Source organism: Budorcas taxicolor, chromosome 8, assembly GCF_023091745.1.
Source record: "Budorcas taxicolor isolate Tak-1 chromosome 8, Takin1.1, whole genome shotgun sequence".
NCBI lineage: Eukaryota > Metazoa > Chordata > Mammalia > Artiodactyla > Bovidae > Budorcas > Budorcas taxicolor.
The window spans coordinates 64,591,853-64,612,851 of NC_068917.1; the positions used below are offsets into that span (position 1 = coordinate 64,591,853).

At 38.7% G+C, this 20,999-nt stretch overlaps 1 protein-coding gene across 1 annotated transcript in view; it reads left to right on the forward strand.

The window, feature by feature from the left end:
- Nucleotides 1-3,343: 3,343 nt before the first annotated feature.
- Nucleotides 3,344-20,999, forward strand: part of FRMPD1 (FERM and PDZ domain containing 1) — a 45,589-nt gene continuing 27,933 nt past the window's right edge. The window contains exons 1-3 of the mRNA XM_052645302.1: nt 3,344-3,444; nt 17,128-17,285; nt 18,118-18,220. Coding sequence (XP_052501262.1) covers nt 3,344-3,444; nt 17,128-17,285; nt 18,118-18,220 — 362 coding nt within the window. The remainder of the gene's footprint in view (nt 3,445-17,127; nt 17,286-18,117; nt 18,221-20,999) is intronic.

The following is a 20,999-nucleotide window of genomic DNA, read 5'->3' on the forward strand; positions in this document are numbered from 1 at the left end:
GGGTTTGTCATATATAGCTTTTATTATGTTGAGATATGTTCCTTCTATTCCTGCTTTTGGGAGGGTTTTTATCATAAATGGATGTTGAATTTTGTCAAAGGCTTTCTCTGCATCTATTGAGATAATCATATGGTTTTTATTTTTCAATTTGTTAATGTGGTGTATTACATTGGTTGATTTGAGGATACTGAAGAATCCTTGCATCCCTGGGATAAAGCCCACTTAGTCATGATATATGATCTTTTTAATATGCTGTTGGATTCTGTTTGCTTGAATTTTGTTAAGGATTTTTGCATCTATGTTCATCAGTGATATTGGCCTGTAATTTTCTTTTTTTGTGGCATCTTTGTCAGGTTTTGGTATTAGGGTGATGGTGGCCTCATAGAATGAGTTTGGAAGTTTACCTTCCTCTGCAATTTTCTGGAAGAGTTTGAGTAGGATAGGTGTTAGCTCTTCTCTAAATTTTTGGTAGAATTCAGCTGTGAAGGCATCTGGACCTGGGTTTTTGTTTGCTGGAAGATTCCTGATTACAGTTTCAATTTCTGTGCTTGTGATGGGTCTGTTAAGATTGTCCATTTCTTCCTGGTTCAGTTTTGGAAAGTTGTACTTTTCTAAGAATTTGTCCATTTCTTCCAAGTTGTCCATTTCATTGGCATATAGTTGCTGACAGTAGTCTTTTATGATCCTTTGTATTTCTGTGTTGTCTGTTGGGATCTCTCCATTTTCATTTTTAATTTTGTTGATTTGATTTTTCTCCCTTTGTTTCTTGATGAGTCTGGCTAATGGTTTGTCAATTTTTTTTAACTTCTCAAAGAACCAGCTTTTGGCTTTGTTGATTTTTGCTATGGTCTCTTTTGTTTCTTTTGCATTTATTTCTGCCCAAATGTTTAAGATTTCTTTCCTTCTACTAACCTTGGGGTTCTTCATTTCTTCCTTTTCTAGTTGCTTTAGTTGTAGAGTTAGGTTATTTATTTGACTTTTTTCTTTTTTCTTGAGGTAAGCCTGTAGTATTGCTATGAACCTTCCCCTTAGCACTGCCTTTATAGTGTCCCATAGGTTTTGGGTTGTTGTGTTTTCACTTTCTTTCATTTGTATGCATATTTTGATTTCCTTTTTGATTTCTTCTGTGGTTTGTTGGTTATTCAGCAGCGTGTTGTTCAGCCTCCATATGGTGGAATTTTTAATAGTTTTTCTCCTATAATCGACATCTAATCTTACTGCATTGTGGTCAGAAAAGATGCTTGGAATTATTTCAATTTTTTTGAATTTACCAAGGCTAGATTTATGGCCCAGGATGTGATCTATCCTGGAGAAGGTTCCATGTGCACTTGAGAAAAAGGTGAAATTCATTGTTTTGGGGTGAAATGTCCTATAGATATCAATTAGGTCTAACTGGTCTATTGTATCATTTAAAGTTTGTGTTTCCTTGTTAATTTTCTGTTTAGTTGATCTATCCATAGGTGTGAGTGGGGTATTAAAGTCTCCCACTATTATTATGTTGTTATTAATTTCCCCTTTCATACTTGTTAGTATTTGTTTTACATATTGCAGTGTTCCTATGTTGGGTGCATATATATTTATAATTGTTTTATCTTCTTCTTGGATTGATCCTTTGATCATTATGTAGTGTCCTTCTTTGTCTCTTTTCACACAGCCTTTGTTTTAAAGTCTATTTTATCTGATATGAGTATTGCTACTCCTGCTTTCTTTTGGTCTCTCTTTGCATGGAATATCTTTTTGTTTTAATATTTGAGGTAAAACAAATAAAAATCATAAGGGTGAACTATGTCTTATAAATTTGTGAGAGTTCACCTTTGAACCTATTTGCCCAGAATTTTTCTGAGTGTAGCTCTTTAACAACTTTCTCTTCTATGGCAATTGTCTTTTAGACATTCTGTCTCTTCTAGGGTCATCTTATATCATTTATATTTCCCTTAAAAACCATCTATGTTATTAAGTTTTTCAAAGGTATTTATGTATTGTTAAGCAACGTAATCTCTTGTAATTAAAAAAAATTTTTTTTCTGCATCCATGGTTATTTCCCAGTGTCATATATTATTTTGTGTGGTTATTTATTGGATTGTGAAATTAACTTGATCAGTTGAGACAGTATTTTAAGAAATAAAATAGAAAATTATATATTGCTTTAGGAAACTTTAATCTCAAGCATATATACTGTTTTTCTTGGTAACCTGATAATATCTATCAAAGCACAAATGCATGTAAATTTTGACCTCACAATTCAATATCTGGAAACTTAACCAAATATATAATTGCATATGTACAGAAATTATACTTGTACAACATCACTCATTGCAATATTACTTACAATAGAGAGACTGGCAATAACCCAAATGTCTATTAAGGGAAGACTACTTCTTAAATTAGAGTACATTCATACAGTGTAATACTCAGAGGCTGTCAAAAGGAATGAGGCGGCATTCCTTGTATTAATGTGAAAAGATACTGATGAAGAAAGCTTGGTGTGGAACAATGTGTGTGGTGTACTATCCTTTGTGTTAAGAAGAGGATACACAAAATCTGTATTTGTATTTGCTTATACAGGCATACAGAAACTCTGGAAAGACAGATATCTCAAGTGCAAAAACAGTGATTATGTATCAGTATGGGAACTGAATGGATGGGGTTAGGGAAGAGAAGAGGGGAGACCTTTCACTGTATATCTTTTTTAATTTTTATGGTAAGAACACACTTAACATGAGACCTACCCTCTTAACAAATTTTTAAGTGCACGATACAGTAACTGTATATCTTTTTCTTTTTTTAAAATCTTGGGTTTGAATTATATGAATTCAGGATTACCTATTCAAAAATTAGATATAAAAGGCTAAGCAAAAAAAAAAAAAAAAACAAACAAAAAACAACAGCACTCAGATGAGTGGGCACAATGTAATTAAAATGCTTCCATCTCCATGTAGTTCCTGATGCAGTCAAAACCAAGTTGTGCTGTCCAGGAATGCACACAGATTTGAGGTAGGAGGGCAGCATCACACAGAAAGTGTGTCTCTGACAGTGGGTCATAGTCACAGTTTGAGAAGCCTTACTTATATTTCCCAATGCTTATCTTTAACCACTGAAGAAATAAAGCCAATCTGTGTATCACAAGACTGTGGGCTCTTTAGGGCAGAGGGCTGCTAAAGCTGTTCACTCTGTGCACACTGAGCACTTGTGTGTATTAATTTCAGATACAAAGAAAGCCCTGGTTATTTGGTCAGCATGTCTTAAAATTGGCAAATATAGGAAGCATCACGGTGATCTGTTAGAAACCTCTTCCAAGCATTTTGGTTACCTTCTTAAGAAAACTCTTCTTCTTTTTAGGTAAATGGAAGAGCTGGAGACCAGCTTATTCCAGACGCGGAAAGCACACAGAATAGAACAAATGGTGGCAAGATGGCTCCGGCGCTCCCGGGACAGCTCGGCCCGGTAAGACTCCTGGGCTGGCAGAGATTTCTGTCTGTAAGGGTTCAGTGTTCCCGTGGGAGGAGGTTTTGCAGTCTTGGCAGCGCCTGGGGATGACTGTCTCTGGCTTGCTTTGTTCTTACATCCTGTGAGGGGAGAAGTGTAAATGGGTCAGCAGTTTTACTGGAGTGCCTTTCTCTCTGTGCCTTTCCAATTCCTCCCCTCTGCATCCCTCACAGACATAGAGTCACTCACCCCAAACTCATGCCCACATTTATAGAGACGCACATCCACACACAGACAGATGTATGCACACTCATACCCACGTACTTGCATCCATGTGCCTATACACTCTCAAACACACACTCACACACACAGTTTTGAACACACACTCACACATGCTCACTGTTTCTGTCTGTCTCACACACACCCCTTGTCTTAGTACTCAGTGTCAGGCAATCTGCTGTTTATACTCTCCCCGTCTTTGTTTCCAGCAGCTGTTCCTTCCTTGCAGTCCCTATTTCATTCTAAACAAAATGAAATGAAATCAAATACAGATCTGATTTGACTGCTACAAGAGAACTTAAAATATGTTCTGTTTCAAAGCACTCATTTTCCATCTCAGATTTCCTGTCTGGCCCTGACATGGAGATGAAATATCATGTGTCAGGTGTTTCTGATACACATATTCTTCCAAAGGAACTGGGAACAGCTGTCCTGTTGCTGAGCAGTAAACTTGCTCAGAGCTGCACTGCCCCGTGTCCAAGTGCTCGGGTCCTCACGCCCTGCAATAGGATAAGGTTGGGAGGACTAGCCCCATTTTACAGATGAGAACCTGAGGTTCAGGGAGTATCTCGTTTACAGACGTCCGCACCCGCTCTGCTCTGAAATGTTTGCTGGGTCGTCATCTCCTACAGGATGAGTTCAAACGTTTTTGGTTAGACATTCAAGGCTCTCTATGATCGACCCACAATCCATTACAGCTGTTTGTCTTACTCTTCTGCTTCATTCACATCATACTTCAGCTGAAATGACCTACTCGCTGTTCCCCTACCCAAGCACCCAACTTCCCCTCCCACCACCTAGACCTGGGTTCCTGTGCCCCATCCGTTCCTCCCGTCTCCATGTGTCTAGACCCCACTCACAGTTCAGGGTCTGGCTGAAATGCTGGGTCTTCCATGAAGTGTTCCACAGTCCACAGCCAGAATTCATCTCTCTCAAGGGGTCCCCTAGTATTTGGTTTGTAGCATCAGCACTGTGCTTCTCCCTGTGTGTTCAGCTTAAATTCAAGCACATCCCTTTTCTTTCTTCTGAGCTTCTATACAAGCTCGGTGGAAGGCAGGGAAAGTATCAGCCTCACCTCATAGCCCAGATTGAGTTCCAGGAGACTGCATGGAGTCTGGCAGTGCTTGGTGAATAAATGGGAAAACTTCTAGGTACATTGTTTTCTGAAGTGGGTTCTGCAAAACCTAGTTGTGTGTGATGTGTGTGTGATGCAACCTATATCTGATTCCTACCCACCCACTCTTGGTAATTCATAGTGCGTTTTGGCACATTAAAGGCTCTGAGGAGTCCTGCAGAAAAAGACCTGTGTAACTTTGACTTGGCCTTGGCTGAATATTTGCCCATGTAACTCTCTAATATCTAGCTTCTCTCACAGAGTGTAAATAAAAGGCAACATCTAGGAAGTTTTTTTTTTCTCATCTATTTTGAGATATATTTCACATAACATAAAATTTACCCATTTAAAAATGTACAGATTTATTTAGTGTATATACAGTATATATTTAGTGTATATATAGAATTTTGCAACAATCTACCACAATCTAATTTTAGAATACTGTCGATACCCCCAAAAGAAACCCCATACCCATTAACAGTCATTCCGTATTTGCCCCTCCCCCAGCTCTAGACAACCACTCATCTACTTTCTGTTTCTATAGATTTGTCTGTTCTGGATATTTCCTGTGAATAGAATCATACAATATGTTGTCTTTGTGACTGCCTTCATTCGCTTAGTGTAATGTGTTTGAGGTTCATCTGTGTTATAATATGCATCAGTGTGCATTCCTTTTATTTAAAAGCTTTTTATTTTCTGTTGGACTATAGTGGATTAACAGTGTTATAGTAGTTTTAGATGGATAGCAAAGCACCTCAGCCATACATATACATGTATCCATTCTCCCCCAAAACCCTTCCCACCTAGGCTGCCACATAGTGTTGAGTAGAGTTCCCTGTTCCTTATCCATCTTAAATATAGCAGTGTGTACCCGTCCATCCCAAACTCCCTAACTATCTGTTCCTCCATCCTCCCCTCCCCACTGCTGCTGCAACTGTAAGTTCATTCTCTTAAGTCTGTCAGTGTGTTTTGCTTTTATAAATAAGTTCATTTGTATCATGTTTTTTTAGATTCCTCATATAAGGGATGTCATATGATGTTTCTACTTCTCTAACTTACTTCACTCAGTGTGACAATTTTTGTTGTTGTTCAGTTGCTCAGTTGTGACCGACTCTGTGACCCTATGGACTGCAGCACTGCAGGCCTTACTGTCCTTCACTGTCTCCTGGAGCCTGCTCAAACTCATGTCCATGGAGTCCGTGATGCCATCTAACCATCTTGTCCTCTGTCGCCCCTTTCTCCTCCTGCCTTCAATCTTTCCCATCATCAGGGTCTTTTCTAATGACAGTTTTAAGGTCCACATCCCTAGTGCTGCAAATGATATTATGTAATTCTTTTTGATGGCTGAGTAATATTTGATTGTAAATATGTACTGTCCCTCCTTTATGCATTCCTCTGTTAATGAACATTTAGGTTGCTTCCATATCTTGGCTGTTGTAAACAGTGCTTGCATTCCTTTTTATTGCCAAATAATATGGTATATTTTCTTTGTCCATCAGTTAATGTACACTTGAGTTGTTTCCACTTGGGAGCTATTGTGAATAATGCTACTATAAACATTTTTTATTTGAACATATATTTTCATTTCTCTTGGGTTTATTCTTCGATTAGAATAGCTGGGTCATATAGCAGCTTGATGTTGAACCTTTGGAGGAACTGCCAGGCTGTTTTCCAAGGCATTTCCACCAGCAGGATATAAGGGTTCCAGTGTCTGCACACCTTTGGCAACACTTATTATCTGCAATTTTTTATTATAAACATCCTAGTGGGTGTGAAGTGGTATCTCATTATGGTTTTGATCTGTATTTTCCTGATAGCTAATGATGTTGAGTATCTTTCCATGAATTTAGTAGGAAGTTTGTTTTCCAAGTGCTTTAGAAAGAGAAGAAAAAGAGGGAATGATTCCTGGAAGTGTCAATGGAAGGCATTATTTCTGTGTTTCTAGGATAAATCACATGTAGTCTTATTGAAATTGTTTCTCATCTCTAATCCTGCAACCTTGATTCAAGCTGGGTTCTTCTGTCTTCAGATTAATTGAAAATGGTCAAGAATTGAAAAGCATAATTTGTTTTCCTGGAGTAGAGTAAATGGTACCACCTTCCACAGAATTGTTTAACCAAGAGACCTGTGAGTCATCCTGAATTTTCCTTTCTTTCATACTCTGTATCTACCCCATCAGCAACTTTTGTCAGTTCATCCTCAAACATATCTCCACTCTGTCCAGCTCTCTGTCCCCAGAGGGCATTGCCATAGTCACTCACTCTTTCTCTGCTCCACCCTGAAGCCATAGTGGGCTTTTCAAAATACACGCTGCTCCTGTCCCACACGCTCGCTCCTGGCTCCAACCCATCCCAAACCATTCAGTGGCTACCCGCCACCATGCCATAGCCTAAAAGTCCCTTTACAATCTGTTCCTGGTTTCCTGTCTTCATCTTGTTCCTCCTACTTCCTTGCCACACTTTATGACAATATATCCATTTGTTTACTTGTTCTTTGCCTAACCCCGCACCTGTTTACTATGTGACTCTTTTCCCCCAACCCTCCTGCCACATTCGAGACCAAAGACCATAACTATCTTGTCTAAAAAGTATCTTCAGCCCTAGAAGAATGCATACATAGTATGTAGTAGATATTCAATAAATTTTTATTGATTAAGGGCTTTCACAGTCAGGGACTATATTACTTATTTTTAAAAAAATTTTATTTTTATTATTTATTATTATTATTATTTTACTTTACAATACTGTATTGGTTTTGCCATACATTGACATGGATCTGCCACGTATGACCCAGCAATCCCACTGCTGGGCATACACACCGAGGAAACCAGAATTGAAAGAGACACGTGTACCCCAATGTTCATTGCAGCACTGTTTATATTACTTATTTTTATTTATTTAAAATATATCTAAATTTTGCATTGTTTCTTCTTCCAAATGGAAATTTTGATGATTAACAGTTTTAAAATGCATAAAAACTTTTAAATAAAGACTGGAAATTCTATAGATAGATTGCAAACCAATTAGATGTAGGATTAAGCATTTGAGTACTAATATTGGCTTTGCATTTCCTGATAGCCAGAGCAAGAAATGAAAAAAATACATTGAAGTGTTTTTTATAGTCCAGAGAAAAGGAAACAGAAATTAATCTGCAGCCATGAGTTTACATGTATCTTTTAACAATCTTGCTATCTTTTCAGACCTTTAAAAGCTTCTACTCATTTCAGCTGATTGTACTTACTTAATTATAATTGCCTTTTTTTCCATAAAGTTAAATTTTATCTCCAACACTAACTGAACTGTCTAGGAAGAAATTAGTCAAAAATAACAATTTCCATTTCTAAACATTATTAAACAAATTTATAATTTTAATGAACTTGCGTAATGTTAGAGCTTTATAAGGCATCTTCAAATTTTTTTTTCTGGGGAAGAGTGTCAACTTTCAAAGTTACTTTGATTTCTTCAATTTTAAATGAGTGGACAATCCCTAGTCAAATTCAGATAGTGGCACTCAGTTTGAATGTCTGTGTGTGCATGCTTGGGTAGCGTGGAAGGTTAGTGATACCAATAACTGCAGAAATACAAAATTACTCAGATATTATTAAGATGACTGCTATTTTACCACTTAATTTCACATTCCAATATAAAAATAACATTTACAGTATCAGTGCTCTTTTAGAAATAGCTAACCCCCCCAAATGGTCTCTATGACATGTTTTGAATTTCTGTAAAAATAATGTAATACAAACCACTTAATAAAAGCTATAACATAGTGACATTATATTATAAACTAATTTTTAACCATTTTGTTCTGTACTAAATTGTCATCTTCTTTACCGCTTTCTATAACTAGGGAGATGATAAAATGAGATGAGAAGGACATGTTATAGAATACTTTTTTGCTTAATTATACCATTTTTTTGTCTCCTACAATTTTTGATTTTTATATAGTTAAATGATAATCTCTTGATGATTTCTTTGCTTCAAAGCTTAGAAAATCCTTACCCAATAATTAATTAATTAATTTTCAATTTGATAGTTTAAGATATTTTATATTTAAGTTTTTACTTTGATATTTATTTTAGTATAGGCTGTGAAATAAAGATCTAGCTTGTTTCTTTCCAAAATAAGTAGTGTTTCCATCACCATTAACTGTGAGTAACCTTTCCTTTCTTCACTGACTTATGGTCTCACTTTTTCATATATGAAATTCCTGTGTCTGTGGGTGAAAACTTGTATCTCTTCCTAGGCTAGCTATTCTGTTTAATTGATCTAACTGCTTTCTTTCACACACCTGTATTAAAACTATTTATATTTATTGTCTGTTAAACTAGAGTTTTATTCTCTTTGTTTGCCATTTTATATTTTTATCTGCCTTTCCATGTGAACTTTAGTATAATTTTATTGTATTATTAAAACAATTTTGTGTAAGATTTACGGAATTCTCTTATGTGTAATCTAGAAACGTTGGTTTTATAGGTCAAGACTTAAAAAAAAATCTAAGGAGTTTGATGAATTTCACGCCTTCTTCTTGGTGCTTGGTTTTATAAACTTCAAAGCTTAAAAAGACTTCTTTCAATTTATATTTAATCTTAATATTAGTGTGTATTAGTATTAATCTAATGTGCACACATATGTGTTCAATGAATACACATATGCACACACTCACACATGTACACACAGGTGTATGTATTCACAAATGTGCAAACGTGCATCATGGCATCTTTGTGTCAGAAGTCTTGGCTATTGGTTTTTCCCTCCTTCTAAATTTGCTTGTTCATTATAACCATAGTCTGTTTACTAGTTATAGGAATGGTATTTTTGACCTTTCTAATACTCCTAATGGTGTAGAAAGACCATTTCAGGTACCAGTTTTTAATTGCTATTTGACCATGGACAAAAGGGAAAGATTTTAAGAGAACAGGTTAGAAAGTTCCTGTGCTGTGTCTGTAGGGTCACCCTTGTCTTCTGAACCTCCTTTTAAAAGTAGCAATGGCATACTTTCTCCTCCTCTCAGCTGTAAGCTTTTGCCCTGTAACACTGTACACACAATATATACATTCAGTGGTCTCTAGAGACTATCACAGCCACAAGCCTAGTCCCGTGATTATGACAAGATAAAGTTCTTTCTGGAACAGGCCACTCCTTCTATTTCTTCTTTCTTTGAATAAACTTTAGATTAAAAATCCAGTTTATACCAGACGTTCACTTTTTAAATCACTCCAGCTGAACATAATACAGTGTTTAAACATAGATTCAAAATAGTTTCTCCACATCCTGCTGGAAGTCAGAGGTGAATTCTTTGTTGTTACAAGATAGAGCCAAATTTATTTCACAGCCTATCAGAGAGCAGATAAAAAGCCAGAGAATATTTGAAGCCTAATCTGTCTCCATCTGGTATTTTTTTTCTTCTCAGGGTTATTGATCAGCTCAATGTGAACTTATAACCCATAAAATATAGAATGAGTTTACCTGAGGCTATTTTCATGATAAATTTAACATGTGTTTTCCGGTTCTACCTTAGGATCCAGTTATCTGATAAGATTTCTATTAGTGTCGCCAGGTCTTATGCTGTTCCGATGTAAAACCACAGGAATGAGCTCAGATTTATGATTTAAAACCATTACAAAGGCAGCAGACAGAGGCTTTTGGATTGTCGGCGTTTAGTTTGTATTTATAAGATTCTTCAGAGGAGGAAATTTTGCTGCAGAGATCATTTCCTTCAGTTCCCTGTCGAACATTCTTTTTAAGGAGAGACTATAGCTTCGTCCTGTTTTTAAGCAATCCCTTTCCAAACAAAAGCCTAGATGTGGCCTTCGGGGAAAATGTCAAATCCAGACTTTGGGTCAAAGCTCCTGACGCTGTCCAGGGATTAGTCAACACAGCGGGGCCTTGTTTGTCTACCATTGTTGGGGAGCATACCCTTCCAAATGGAAAAGTCAGATAAATAAAGACTACTCGCTTGAAAAGCATCCAAATGAATTCTGTTCTAACCACGTGGTAAGGTTTGTATATTTCTTTTGTCCTCTAAACATTTATTAAGCCTTACTCTATGCCTAGCACTGATTTCAGCACATGGGGGCAAGAAAGACATGGTTGTGCTATATGAGCTATTGTCTAGAAAGGACAAGATACTTCACACTGGTCATTACAAATATGATATGTGTTTCAAAAATTCATGTACAGATTTTGTGTACAGGTTCAGCAGAGGGAGAGGGATATTTCCACCAAAAACAGAAGACTGAGTAGGAGCTGTGCAGGTGAAGTGTATGGTGGGGTGTTTTGAGAGCTGTGTCAAGGGCTGGGGGATACTCTAGGCAGAAGGAAGACCTTGTGTGTTTGAGGAACTCCAGAGGAACTTGTCTGGCTAGAACAAAAATACTGAGAGAGTGAACAGCTTGGTTGTAGAGGCTTTAGTGGCGAGCAGGGGCTATATTAAGCCATACTAAGGTTTTTGGATTAAGTCATTCAATCAGGGCAGACATATGAGCAGGATTGCACTTATTAATATAATATCAATCTAGTTGCTGGATGGAGAATCATTTAGGTGAGACAAGAATAAAAAGTAGGGAGGGACTTCCCTGGTGGTCCAGTGGCTAAGACTCTATGCTCGCAATTCAGGGGGCCTGGATTCGATCACCAATCTGGGAACTAGATCCCATGAGAATGAGAGAGTGAAGTCGCTCAGTTGTGCCCGACTCTTTGTGACCCCATGGACAGTAGCCTGCACCAAGCTCCTCCATCCATGGGATTTTCCAGGCAAGAGTACTGGGGTGGGTTGCCATTTCCTTCTCCAGGGAATCTTCCCGACCCAGGGATCGAACCCAGGTCTCCTGCGTTGTAGACAGACGCTTTACCGTCTGAGCCACCAGGGAAGTCGACATGCCACAACTAAACGAGTCTGCATGTTGCAACTAAGACCTGGCATAGCCAAATAAATGTATTTTTTAACAAAAGAACGAAAAGTGGGAAGACCAGCTAGGAGACATTTAGAGCAATCTGTCTGTAGGACAGGTGACAAGGTCCTGAAATAGAATGATGGTCATGGAGACAGAGAGAAATGGATATCTTTAGAGAGTTTTGAAGTCATGACTGGTAGGATACTAGGGGTAAGAGCAGAGTAAAGTCAAAGATTACTTCCAGGAGTGTGTCTTTAGCAACTGATCACTGTTCTCCAGATACCATTTATTGAGCTCTGGGATATGCAGAAGACGGGTCCTGATTAAGACTCATAGTCAAAAAAGCAAACTTACAGGATAAATGACAAACATTGAAGTCTGTCATATTCGATTTTACTGCTATTTATTAATGGCTATATATACATTTCCACCTTTGAAAATCATATTAGGTGTACTATTTTGTATCATGCTCTCTATATTCAGTATTTTGCTCATATATTCACCTAATAAACAGAGATGCTTTCTATGGGCAAAGTTCTTCACTCAGTATAGTGAGAAATACAGAGGTGGGTAAAAAATAGTTCCTGAATTCTGAGAGTTTGCGGTCTATGCGGGGTGATAATATATGGAATCAAATAGCTGTCACTGACAGTTGAGGTGCTCAAGACCAGAAGGGCTCAGAGATGAGTGAACTTGTGTCTAGCTAGGAAATCAGAGGAGCATTTTTGGAAGAGGTAGTATTTGAGCTGGATTTTGATTGGCCTCACAGTTTCTTGTGAGGCAGCTGCATGAACTGAAGCCCAGATGTAAAACTGGTGCAGCAGGAAAGGTTAGGCTGGAGTGAAGGCCTGGGAAGGAGAGTGGGTAGAGAATGTTGGCTAAAGACAAAAGACCAAGAGGGTAAGGTTGAGGAGTTTAACTTTTATCCTATGGGTGATGGGGAGTTGTAGGGGCAGAATAATCCACACAAGGGGGTTGGGGCAGTTTAGAAGAGTATTTTCTAAGCTATATTTCCATGTATGTCTAAGTTTCACAGGCTTGTGGCCCTTCATTGTTGTAGAGTCTTGGGGCAATTCCTTCCTATGCTTGATTTATCCATTCTCTGTTGGGTGGTTTCAATTTTTTCAACTATTCTAAATAAAGCTATGGTAAATATTTTTGAATACACAATTGCCAGGGTGTTTTGAGCTCATACTCTGTTTTAGGGCTTTATGATACAAGGGAATGTTTGTCTTCTAGGAACTCATAGTCTAGTGCAAACAGTGTTTTTTATTTTGGGGGCATGCATATTACTTTGAGGAATGTTATTCAAAATGGTAACAGAAGGTCAAAGAAAATGATCAAATTTTAAATTCATATATAATTTCCTTGATGACTTTCCAAAGAGAGTAAGCAGCCAATTTATATGGTCACCCTTAAATCCCAGGGCCCACGCATGTTGGACTTTATTATTTTAATTCCTATGTAGTGCTTTAGTGACACGTAATAGTTCTCTGTAGTCCATTCAGTTGTTCTTCTTTGATCACCAGAGTTGTACATTTTCTGTTATTTACCAGCTTTATTTCTTCATGTGTGAGTTTTTCACTCACTTGCTTTGAGGATGTGAAGTCTGGGTATTTACTGCATGTTTTTATGTCCATTATGCATATATTTTTATTGTAAGCTTTTTCCCTCCAGGATTTTATAAGTTGATTTACTTATTTTCAACAGCTCCATCTATACATTGCATACCATGCAATTCATTCACTTAAAATGTACAACTCACTGATTTTTAGTGTTTTCACAGGGATGTAAGACCACCACCACAATAAATTTTGGAAAATTTCATCACCCCCACAAGAAAATCTGAATGTATTAGCAGTCACTCTCTATTTCCTTTCTAAACCCTCCTTCCCCAGCCCTAAGCTATCACTAATCTACTTTCTGTCTCTATAGATTTATCTAGTCTGGACATAGCACATGAATGGAATCATACAGTATGTGGTCTTTTGTGACTGACTTCTTTCATTTCGTATGATGTGTTCAAGGTTTATCCATGTTATAGTACATATCAGTATTTCATTCCTTTGTATTTCTGAACAATACTCTGCTATAGAATATTGTTTTTGTCATTAGTTGAGGTACACTTGGATTGGTTCCACTTTGGAGCTATTATAAGTAATGTTGTTACAAACACTTGCGTGCAAACTTTGTGTGGACATATGCTTTTCAGTTTTCTTGAATGTATGCCTAGGAGTGGAATTGCTGGGTCATTCAGTGTTTAGTCTGTTAAGGAATTGCAAGACTATATGAGGGTTTTGTTTTTCTCCACATCTTAGTCAGCACTTGATCTATCTTTTTGATTAGCCATTATCTATTAGATAGCCATTCTAGTGGGTGTGAAATAGTATGTCACTGTGGTTTTGATTTGTATTTCCATAAACACTAATAATCTTTTCATGTCCTTATTGACTGTATATTTTCTTTGGTGAAATATCTATTTAAATCCTTCACCCAATTTTTATTTGGGTTATTTGTCTTTTTTGTTTAACTGTATTATAAAAATTCTTTATATATTCTAGATACCAGGTCCTTATCTGACTCTTTGCAACCCCATGGACTGTAGCCTGCTAGGCTTCCCATGGAATTCTCCAGGCAAGAATACTGGCGTGGATAGTCAGTCCCTTCTCTAGCCGATCTTCCCAATGCAGGGATTGAAGCCGTCTCCTGCATCACAGACAGTTTCTTTTACTGTCTGAGCCACCAGGGAAGTCTCATTAGATATATGGTTTGCAAACATTTTCTCCTATTTTGGGCATTGCCTTTTCACTTTCTCAGTGGTGTCCTTTGAAGCACAAAATTTTCAATTGTGAAGTTCAGTTTATTTATGTTTTCATTTGTTGCTTGTGCTTTTAGTGTCATATCTAAAATGCTACCGAAGTCACAAAGGTCTATTATATTTTCTACTAAGAGTTGTATAATTTTAGCTCTCATATTTAGATCTTTGATCTGTTTTGAGTTAATTTTTGTTTGTAAGAAATTAAAAGCTTTTTCACTTAAATTTATCTTTGTGCTTTTCTATGTAGTTATCCAATTTTTAATTTCCTTGTATTTATGATTTGGTTATTGAAATTTCACATTCAAACCATCCCCCTTATATCTTATGCCTATCTTTAATTCTCCAATCCTCAGAAATGTGTCTCCTCTCCAGAACTAGCACAAAGGGTCCACATTTATTTCCAGTTTTTGTAATTCTCTCTTTTGACCTTTTTGAAATTTAATACTTTGTATAATGCTTAGTACCACAGTGTGGTGATTTTTTTACCATGTTGAATTATTTCTGGCTAGCCACATAATATTTTAAAAGACTTTCTGGAATTTCTATTCACTTTCATTGGTAAAGACCAGGCCATGCAGTTTAGATCATTGCTGCCCTCTGATAGGAGCATGAAAATAAATTAGCTCACTGCCTGGTACATAGATAGTGCTCAATGGATGTTGCAAGTGATTATTGTTATTGTTGTTACTGCTACTCTCACTGTCATCAATTTATTAGTTCTTTTTTTTTAATCTGGAAGGCTTTTGAACCAGTGTTCCATCAAGTTTATATTTTCATTCAGTATTTATGTTCATTGTTGAATCTGTAATCTTCCCAACCAGGAATCCAGCATCAGTATTACTGTGTCTTCTGTTATTATGTCAATTTTTTAAGAAAACCTAGCTCCTGATACACATTCAGCTATTCTGTCTTTAATGGATTGTAGGATGATTTTTGTGGCTGTGTTTTATGTATTTATCCTGCAACTCCACTAAACTTTTTTTTTTTTTAAGTACTAGCGATTCTTTTTCGTGGATCATTTTCTCAGAGTAGATTGTCATTTGTTTGAGGAAAAAAAAGGTATGCTTATTATTCCTCTTATCATTTTCCCTTCTCCAATAACTATTCCAGGCATTTCTCCTGCCACTTAAATAGGAATAGTGTCTAGGGTGTCCTTCCTGTTGCTTTTTCAAAGGAACACAAATGTTGATTTTTGTTTTTCAGTGTACTATATTATTTATTTTATTTAGAGAGGCCCTTTCGAAGCTTTAAAGTTTTTTTCTTTTAATCAGGAATACCTATGGTTTTAGTCAGTATAAATTATCAGAGTTTTCTGTCTCTTCTCTCCTGTTAGGTCTGGCTTCTAATACTTCTCAGTACTACCCATGTGCTTGCCTAGGAGAAATCCTTTCTCTGTTCCTAAGGGAACTCCTTTATGGATAATGTGCATAATATGGCTTTGTGCTTGGACTTGTCATATGCATGTTGGTTCTTTTTTTTTTTTTTTGCATGTTAGTTCTTTGAGGCAGTTTTTTAAAATATATTTCCTGCTCCTTGTTGAAACTTGAGATTATTATAAATGACAGAGAGGTGATTTTCAGATAAGTGAGGTCCTATTGCATTAGGAAGAGTTCCTGACAGTATTTGGTAAATGGATGAGAATAAATGAAAAACCTTAACTGCAGAACCCCAAGGAAGCTGTTACTCCTCCACATTTCTGTTGTGTATAATGACAATAAACACCTTATCTCTCACTCTATGACCTTCCTCAGAAAGAACCACTGACCCTTAGAAAGACAAAAGCCATTTGCCACAAACGAAAAATAGCTCGTAAATTCACTTTGTGGTATTGAGAAATAGAAGATACAACTTTCAACTTATCTGCTTTTAGATATACTGAAAACACACATATTTTTAGCAATTAAAATAGAGGGAGTCTGTGCTCTCTGGGGTTGTATATTGGAATCCTCATAGATAAACAAAGCTGAAGGGGAAGCAGCATTCATCATAAAGCAAAAAAAGAAAAAAAATCACCAAAGAAACAATTCACCTATAAAAATTAATCATCATCAGACATCCAAACTGAGCAACTGCTTGCTGCTACTCATGATCCATGTTTTTCCTCTTTTGTACCTCTGCTAAAGCAGTGCTCCCTGCCTGGGTTGCCTGTCTGTCTGTCCATCCATCCATCCATCCATGGATCCATCAGTCTATCCATCCATGCATGCATGCATTCATCCACTCAGCAGCAGTTACTGAATATCTTCTTCGTGCCAGGATTTGGGCTGGGTAGATATACCCTCAAAATCTCTCAGATGCCATCTCTTCCAGGTAGCAAATACTTGCCTGATTCCTTCTCCCCTAGCCCCACAAAGTTAAGACGGCTCCACCTCTTATTTGCACACTCACAGCACTTTGGGACGTGTCTTTCAGAGCATGGTGCTGTGTCCTGCTGTTTTATTTGCTGGTGTTTGTGTCTTCTCTCTCTCGAGAGGAGAGTTAGTGTCCACTCAGCTCTCCATCTTCCTTCTCCAGGCTGTTTGGGGCTGACCTGGTTTGTGCCACCCACTAGACTCCCATCGCTGTCTCTTTTACACGCTGCTTCTCTTCCAGGGCTAAAGTTGCCACAGCTGATGGGCCCGCCGGGATCCCAACCCAGACCATCATCCCTGTGAAACACACAGTAAAAATAGACAAAGACACCCTCCTCCAGGACTATGGATTTCACATCTCCGAGAGCCTTCCCCTCACAGTGGTGTCTGTCACAGCAGGTGGGGGCTGACTGGGAAACAAGAAAGGACTTGGGCTTCTTGTGGGGGATTATCCCTGGCTCTCTTCCCATATCTCTGTGCTATAACATAATGCAGAAAATGCTACCCCAGGAAGTTAGAAAGGGCACATCTAATTTTGACCTAATTCTGTCTGGGGCTTTGCACCTTCCTATGGTACAGGGAAGGGGGGCCCCTGTGTACTTGCTGATCTGCCTCGCAGGCCCACTGGCCTCAGCTGAGGCTTTGCCCATCCATGGCCCCCTGGCCAGTCTTAGGAACAGTGACAGTTTGGGGATCAACAGGCCCTCCTTTCTGAACCCTGCATGCTCTGAGCTGGGAAAAATTTCTGGTCAGACAGTAATAGAAATTATTGATTTGTTTTCACTTGAGTCTCTGTAAAATATAGGCTGTATCAGGGGAAGAGGAGCAGGCTGGGAATGTCTAGTGTTTGTTTTCATTCTTCAGTTATGTATTGATGTGAGATCTGGGACCAGTTAAAATCTATTAATCTGAATTTACACACACATATACCCCAGATTTCTTTAGAGATGAATGTAGTAGATTTGTTGGCTGGCTCTGTTGAATTTCTTCTGCTAGTCCTCTTTCCTTGGACACTCTCCTAATATCCCTTGAAGGTGATGGATGGTAGGTATATTATCCAAGATTTGTAAACAGGGAAACTGAGATCCATGTGAGCCCAAGTCTGGCTAGGGGTGGGGATGAGCTGGTGCCCCGGAGACTGGATCAGGCTGCCATTCAGCTGAGTGGCTATGACACATTGGGTCTGGGCCCTCCTGGCATGAGCACCATGTATTTCTTTTCTCTCCAACAGGGGGCTCTGCTCATGGTAAACTTTTCCCTGGTGATCAGATCCTCCAGATGAATGATGAGCCTGCTGAAGACCTTTCCTATGAACGAGCAGTCAATATTCTGAGGTACTAAATTGGCTTCCATCATCCATAGAGTTGCACAGATTATTACAGAGCAAGAATGAGTGACAGAAAGGGCATAGCTGATCCTCTGTGATTTAAGGTCCAGGCTCCTTTAAAGCAGCAACAATAGCCTCGTTTTAGAATTTCATCTCGGTTCCTCTCTGCTCCTTTTCACCTGCCTATAAATGAGATTAGGAGGCATGGGTCCTATATTCATCAGCCCCCTGCAATGCCCAAAACACTATGCGAGGTGCTGCGGGGAATGTAATTATGAATGATACATAGGCCCTACCCCTTAAGGATGTACAGTATAGCGTTGTTAAAGACTCCCTGAAGAAGGAAATGACTCCCCACTACAATATTCTTGCCTGGAGAATTCCATGGACAGAGGAGCTTCCATGTGGGCTACAGTCTGTGGGGTCACAAAGAGTCGGACATGACTAAGCAACTAACACTTTTATCCCTTATGGATGTGTAGGGCTGTTGTAACATATGGCAAAGATTGGACTAAATCAATACTAAATCTACTTGTTGTTCTTTAACACTTTGAATTCTCTTCCTAAACCTTTTTGGTGTAGCCTGCTTGATATATATGTAGTTCCATTGATACGGCATCCACTACCGTCTACCTGGTGTCATGTGATTTCTGTGAATGCCTCACTTTCTGCCTTGACTGTGATCACCTTGAGACCAGGCATACAGCAGGTGCTCAATGAAACAAGTGAGTGTGGTTGGCACTGGCAGCTGGTGACCCTCGTTTTAAGACAGAGGAAATCAGTGACAGGAGTGAGGAGGCCTGACAGACGTTCTATAGGTCGATGTAGTGTTTGTCTTTAAAAACTTCCACACAACTCTGTTTGAATGACTTTAAATAAAGGGAAATGAGAAATAGTGCAAAGCCACCTTGAAGATACTTCAAGTTTATACTTGAATTTGTGCCTTTTGGTGAGTGGTGGTTTTCCTTTCTGAGGGCCTGTCGTGTGCAGCACACACTGAGTAACAGGCAATAACAGCAAAGTCAGAGAAAGAAAATGGAAATGCAGATGCAGTCTCTACCCTCAGGAAGCCCACAGTCTCACTGTGGAGAAACACACACACAGTGTAAGATTTACAGAGATTCCACTGAAGTATAGAAAATAGGATTGCCAGGCTAAGGTGAGTGGGTGGGGCAGCCAGGAAAAAGATTTGATGATTTCAGTTTTAAAAATGAAAGATGGTTATGGAAATTGTGAAGTTTGCTTTCCCAATTATTGGGTGATTTTCTCAAAGAATTTCTCAATTCCAGCAAATTGGTTTTACATTTTCAGTGCCGCTAATATCTCTGCCAAGTTAGATTGAAGTCTGACTAATAAATGAAAAGTATTCACAATCTAAAACAGTAGACTAGAATTTGGGTGTTTAGGTAACATTGAACTCAGGTCGATTCACTGGGTAAGGAGCCCTGTGGGGGAAGGGACTCCACTCCCCGATCCTTAGGCTCATAGTGCAGATACGAGTCATGGAAACCCCACTGAGATGGAGGGCAGACAGTGTATCTGGAGAAGCAGGGGAGGACTTCCCCGGTGGTCCAGTGGTTGAAAATCTGCCTTGCAATGTAGGGGACTTGAATTTGATCCTGATCAGGGAAGATCCCATGTGTCACAGAGTGACTAAGCCCGGTCTGAGCCTGCGCTCTAGATCCTTTGTGCCACAGCTACTGTAGCCTGTGTGCCTAGAGCCCAGTGCTCAGCAGCAAGAGAAGCCACTGCAATGAGAAGCCCACGCAGTGCGGCTCAGAGTGTTTCTCTCACGCCGCAACTGGAGAAAGCCCGTGGGCAGCAGTGAAGATCCAGCATAGCCAGAAATAATAAATAGTTAGTTAATTAATTAATTAAAAAAAGAGAGCAAAACAGGGGAAAGGGGTCATAAACGCTGGAGATTCCTCTAGCTTGTGAGGAAGTTGTGGTTTGGCAAAATATAGAAGAGTCCAGAAGTATTTCAGCTGGCCAAATTCTACCTTAAATGCTGAGCAGAATTTGTGCCTCAAAGATGGAGGTGAAGGGCAGACCAAGTAAAGTGATCAGGAGGAGCCATTGGCTGGGGAGTTGGGGGTGCTGAGTCGTTCAGTTTGTCTAAGGCACCGGATGCCTAGACAAAGTTCTGACAAGTGAGGTCCAGAGGATGATGGAGGGTCTTGGTGCTGACACAGCAAGTTATTCTCCTTCTGGCAGGAGGAGCCACTGAAGACTGCTGAGCAGGGATGTGACCTAATGTTTGCTTGCCCCTGCATTCTCGGCTACATGCCTTGTGTGGGAATGCTGGGACTGCTTACTTTTGTAGCATAGTTCCCAGTGTTGGTGCCATTTACAAAAGGAAAACAACCAAGCAAACAAAAAGCCAGCAAAATCTCTAATTCCTCCAGTTATCTATGAGGCCAAACTCTCCTTCTGAGAGCTCTTGGGCATTGGTTTCCTGTGAATTCTCTTGGGAAAGACCTGTTCTTACATAAAATGGGTAAGAGGCAGTCTCCAGACCCGTAAAAACCTTGGGTTGAGTTTATCTGTTTGAGGCAGTAACACACAGGCAGAAATAGGCCTCGATGTTCATCTTGCAAGAAATCAAAAGTATTTGTTTTGCAAGCTACTATTCTATGTAGCAATGGCAAAGGAAAAGGAAAACATGAATCAGTTTTTCAGTTCTATCCTCAAAAAAGTTGAAGTTTGGTGCTTATCTAGTTGATTTGATCACCTTTGGAACCTAAGAGATTTTAACAAAACAAAAATGTCTACTATTTGATTACAGG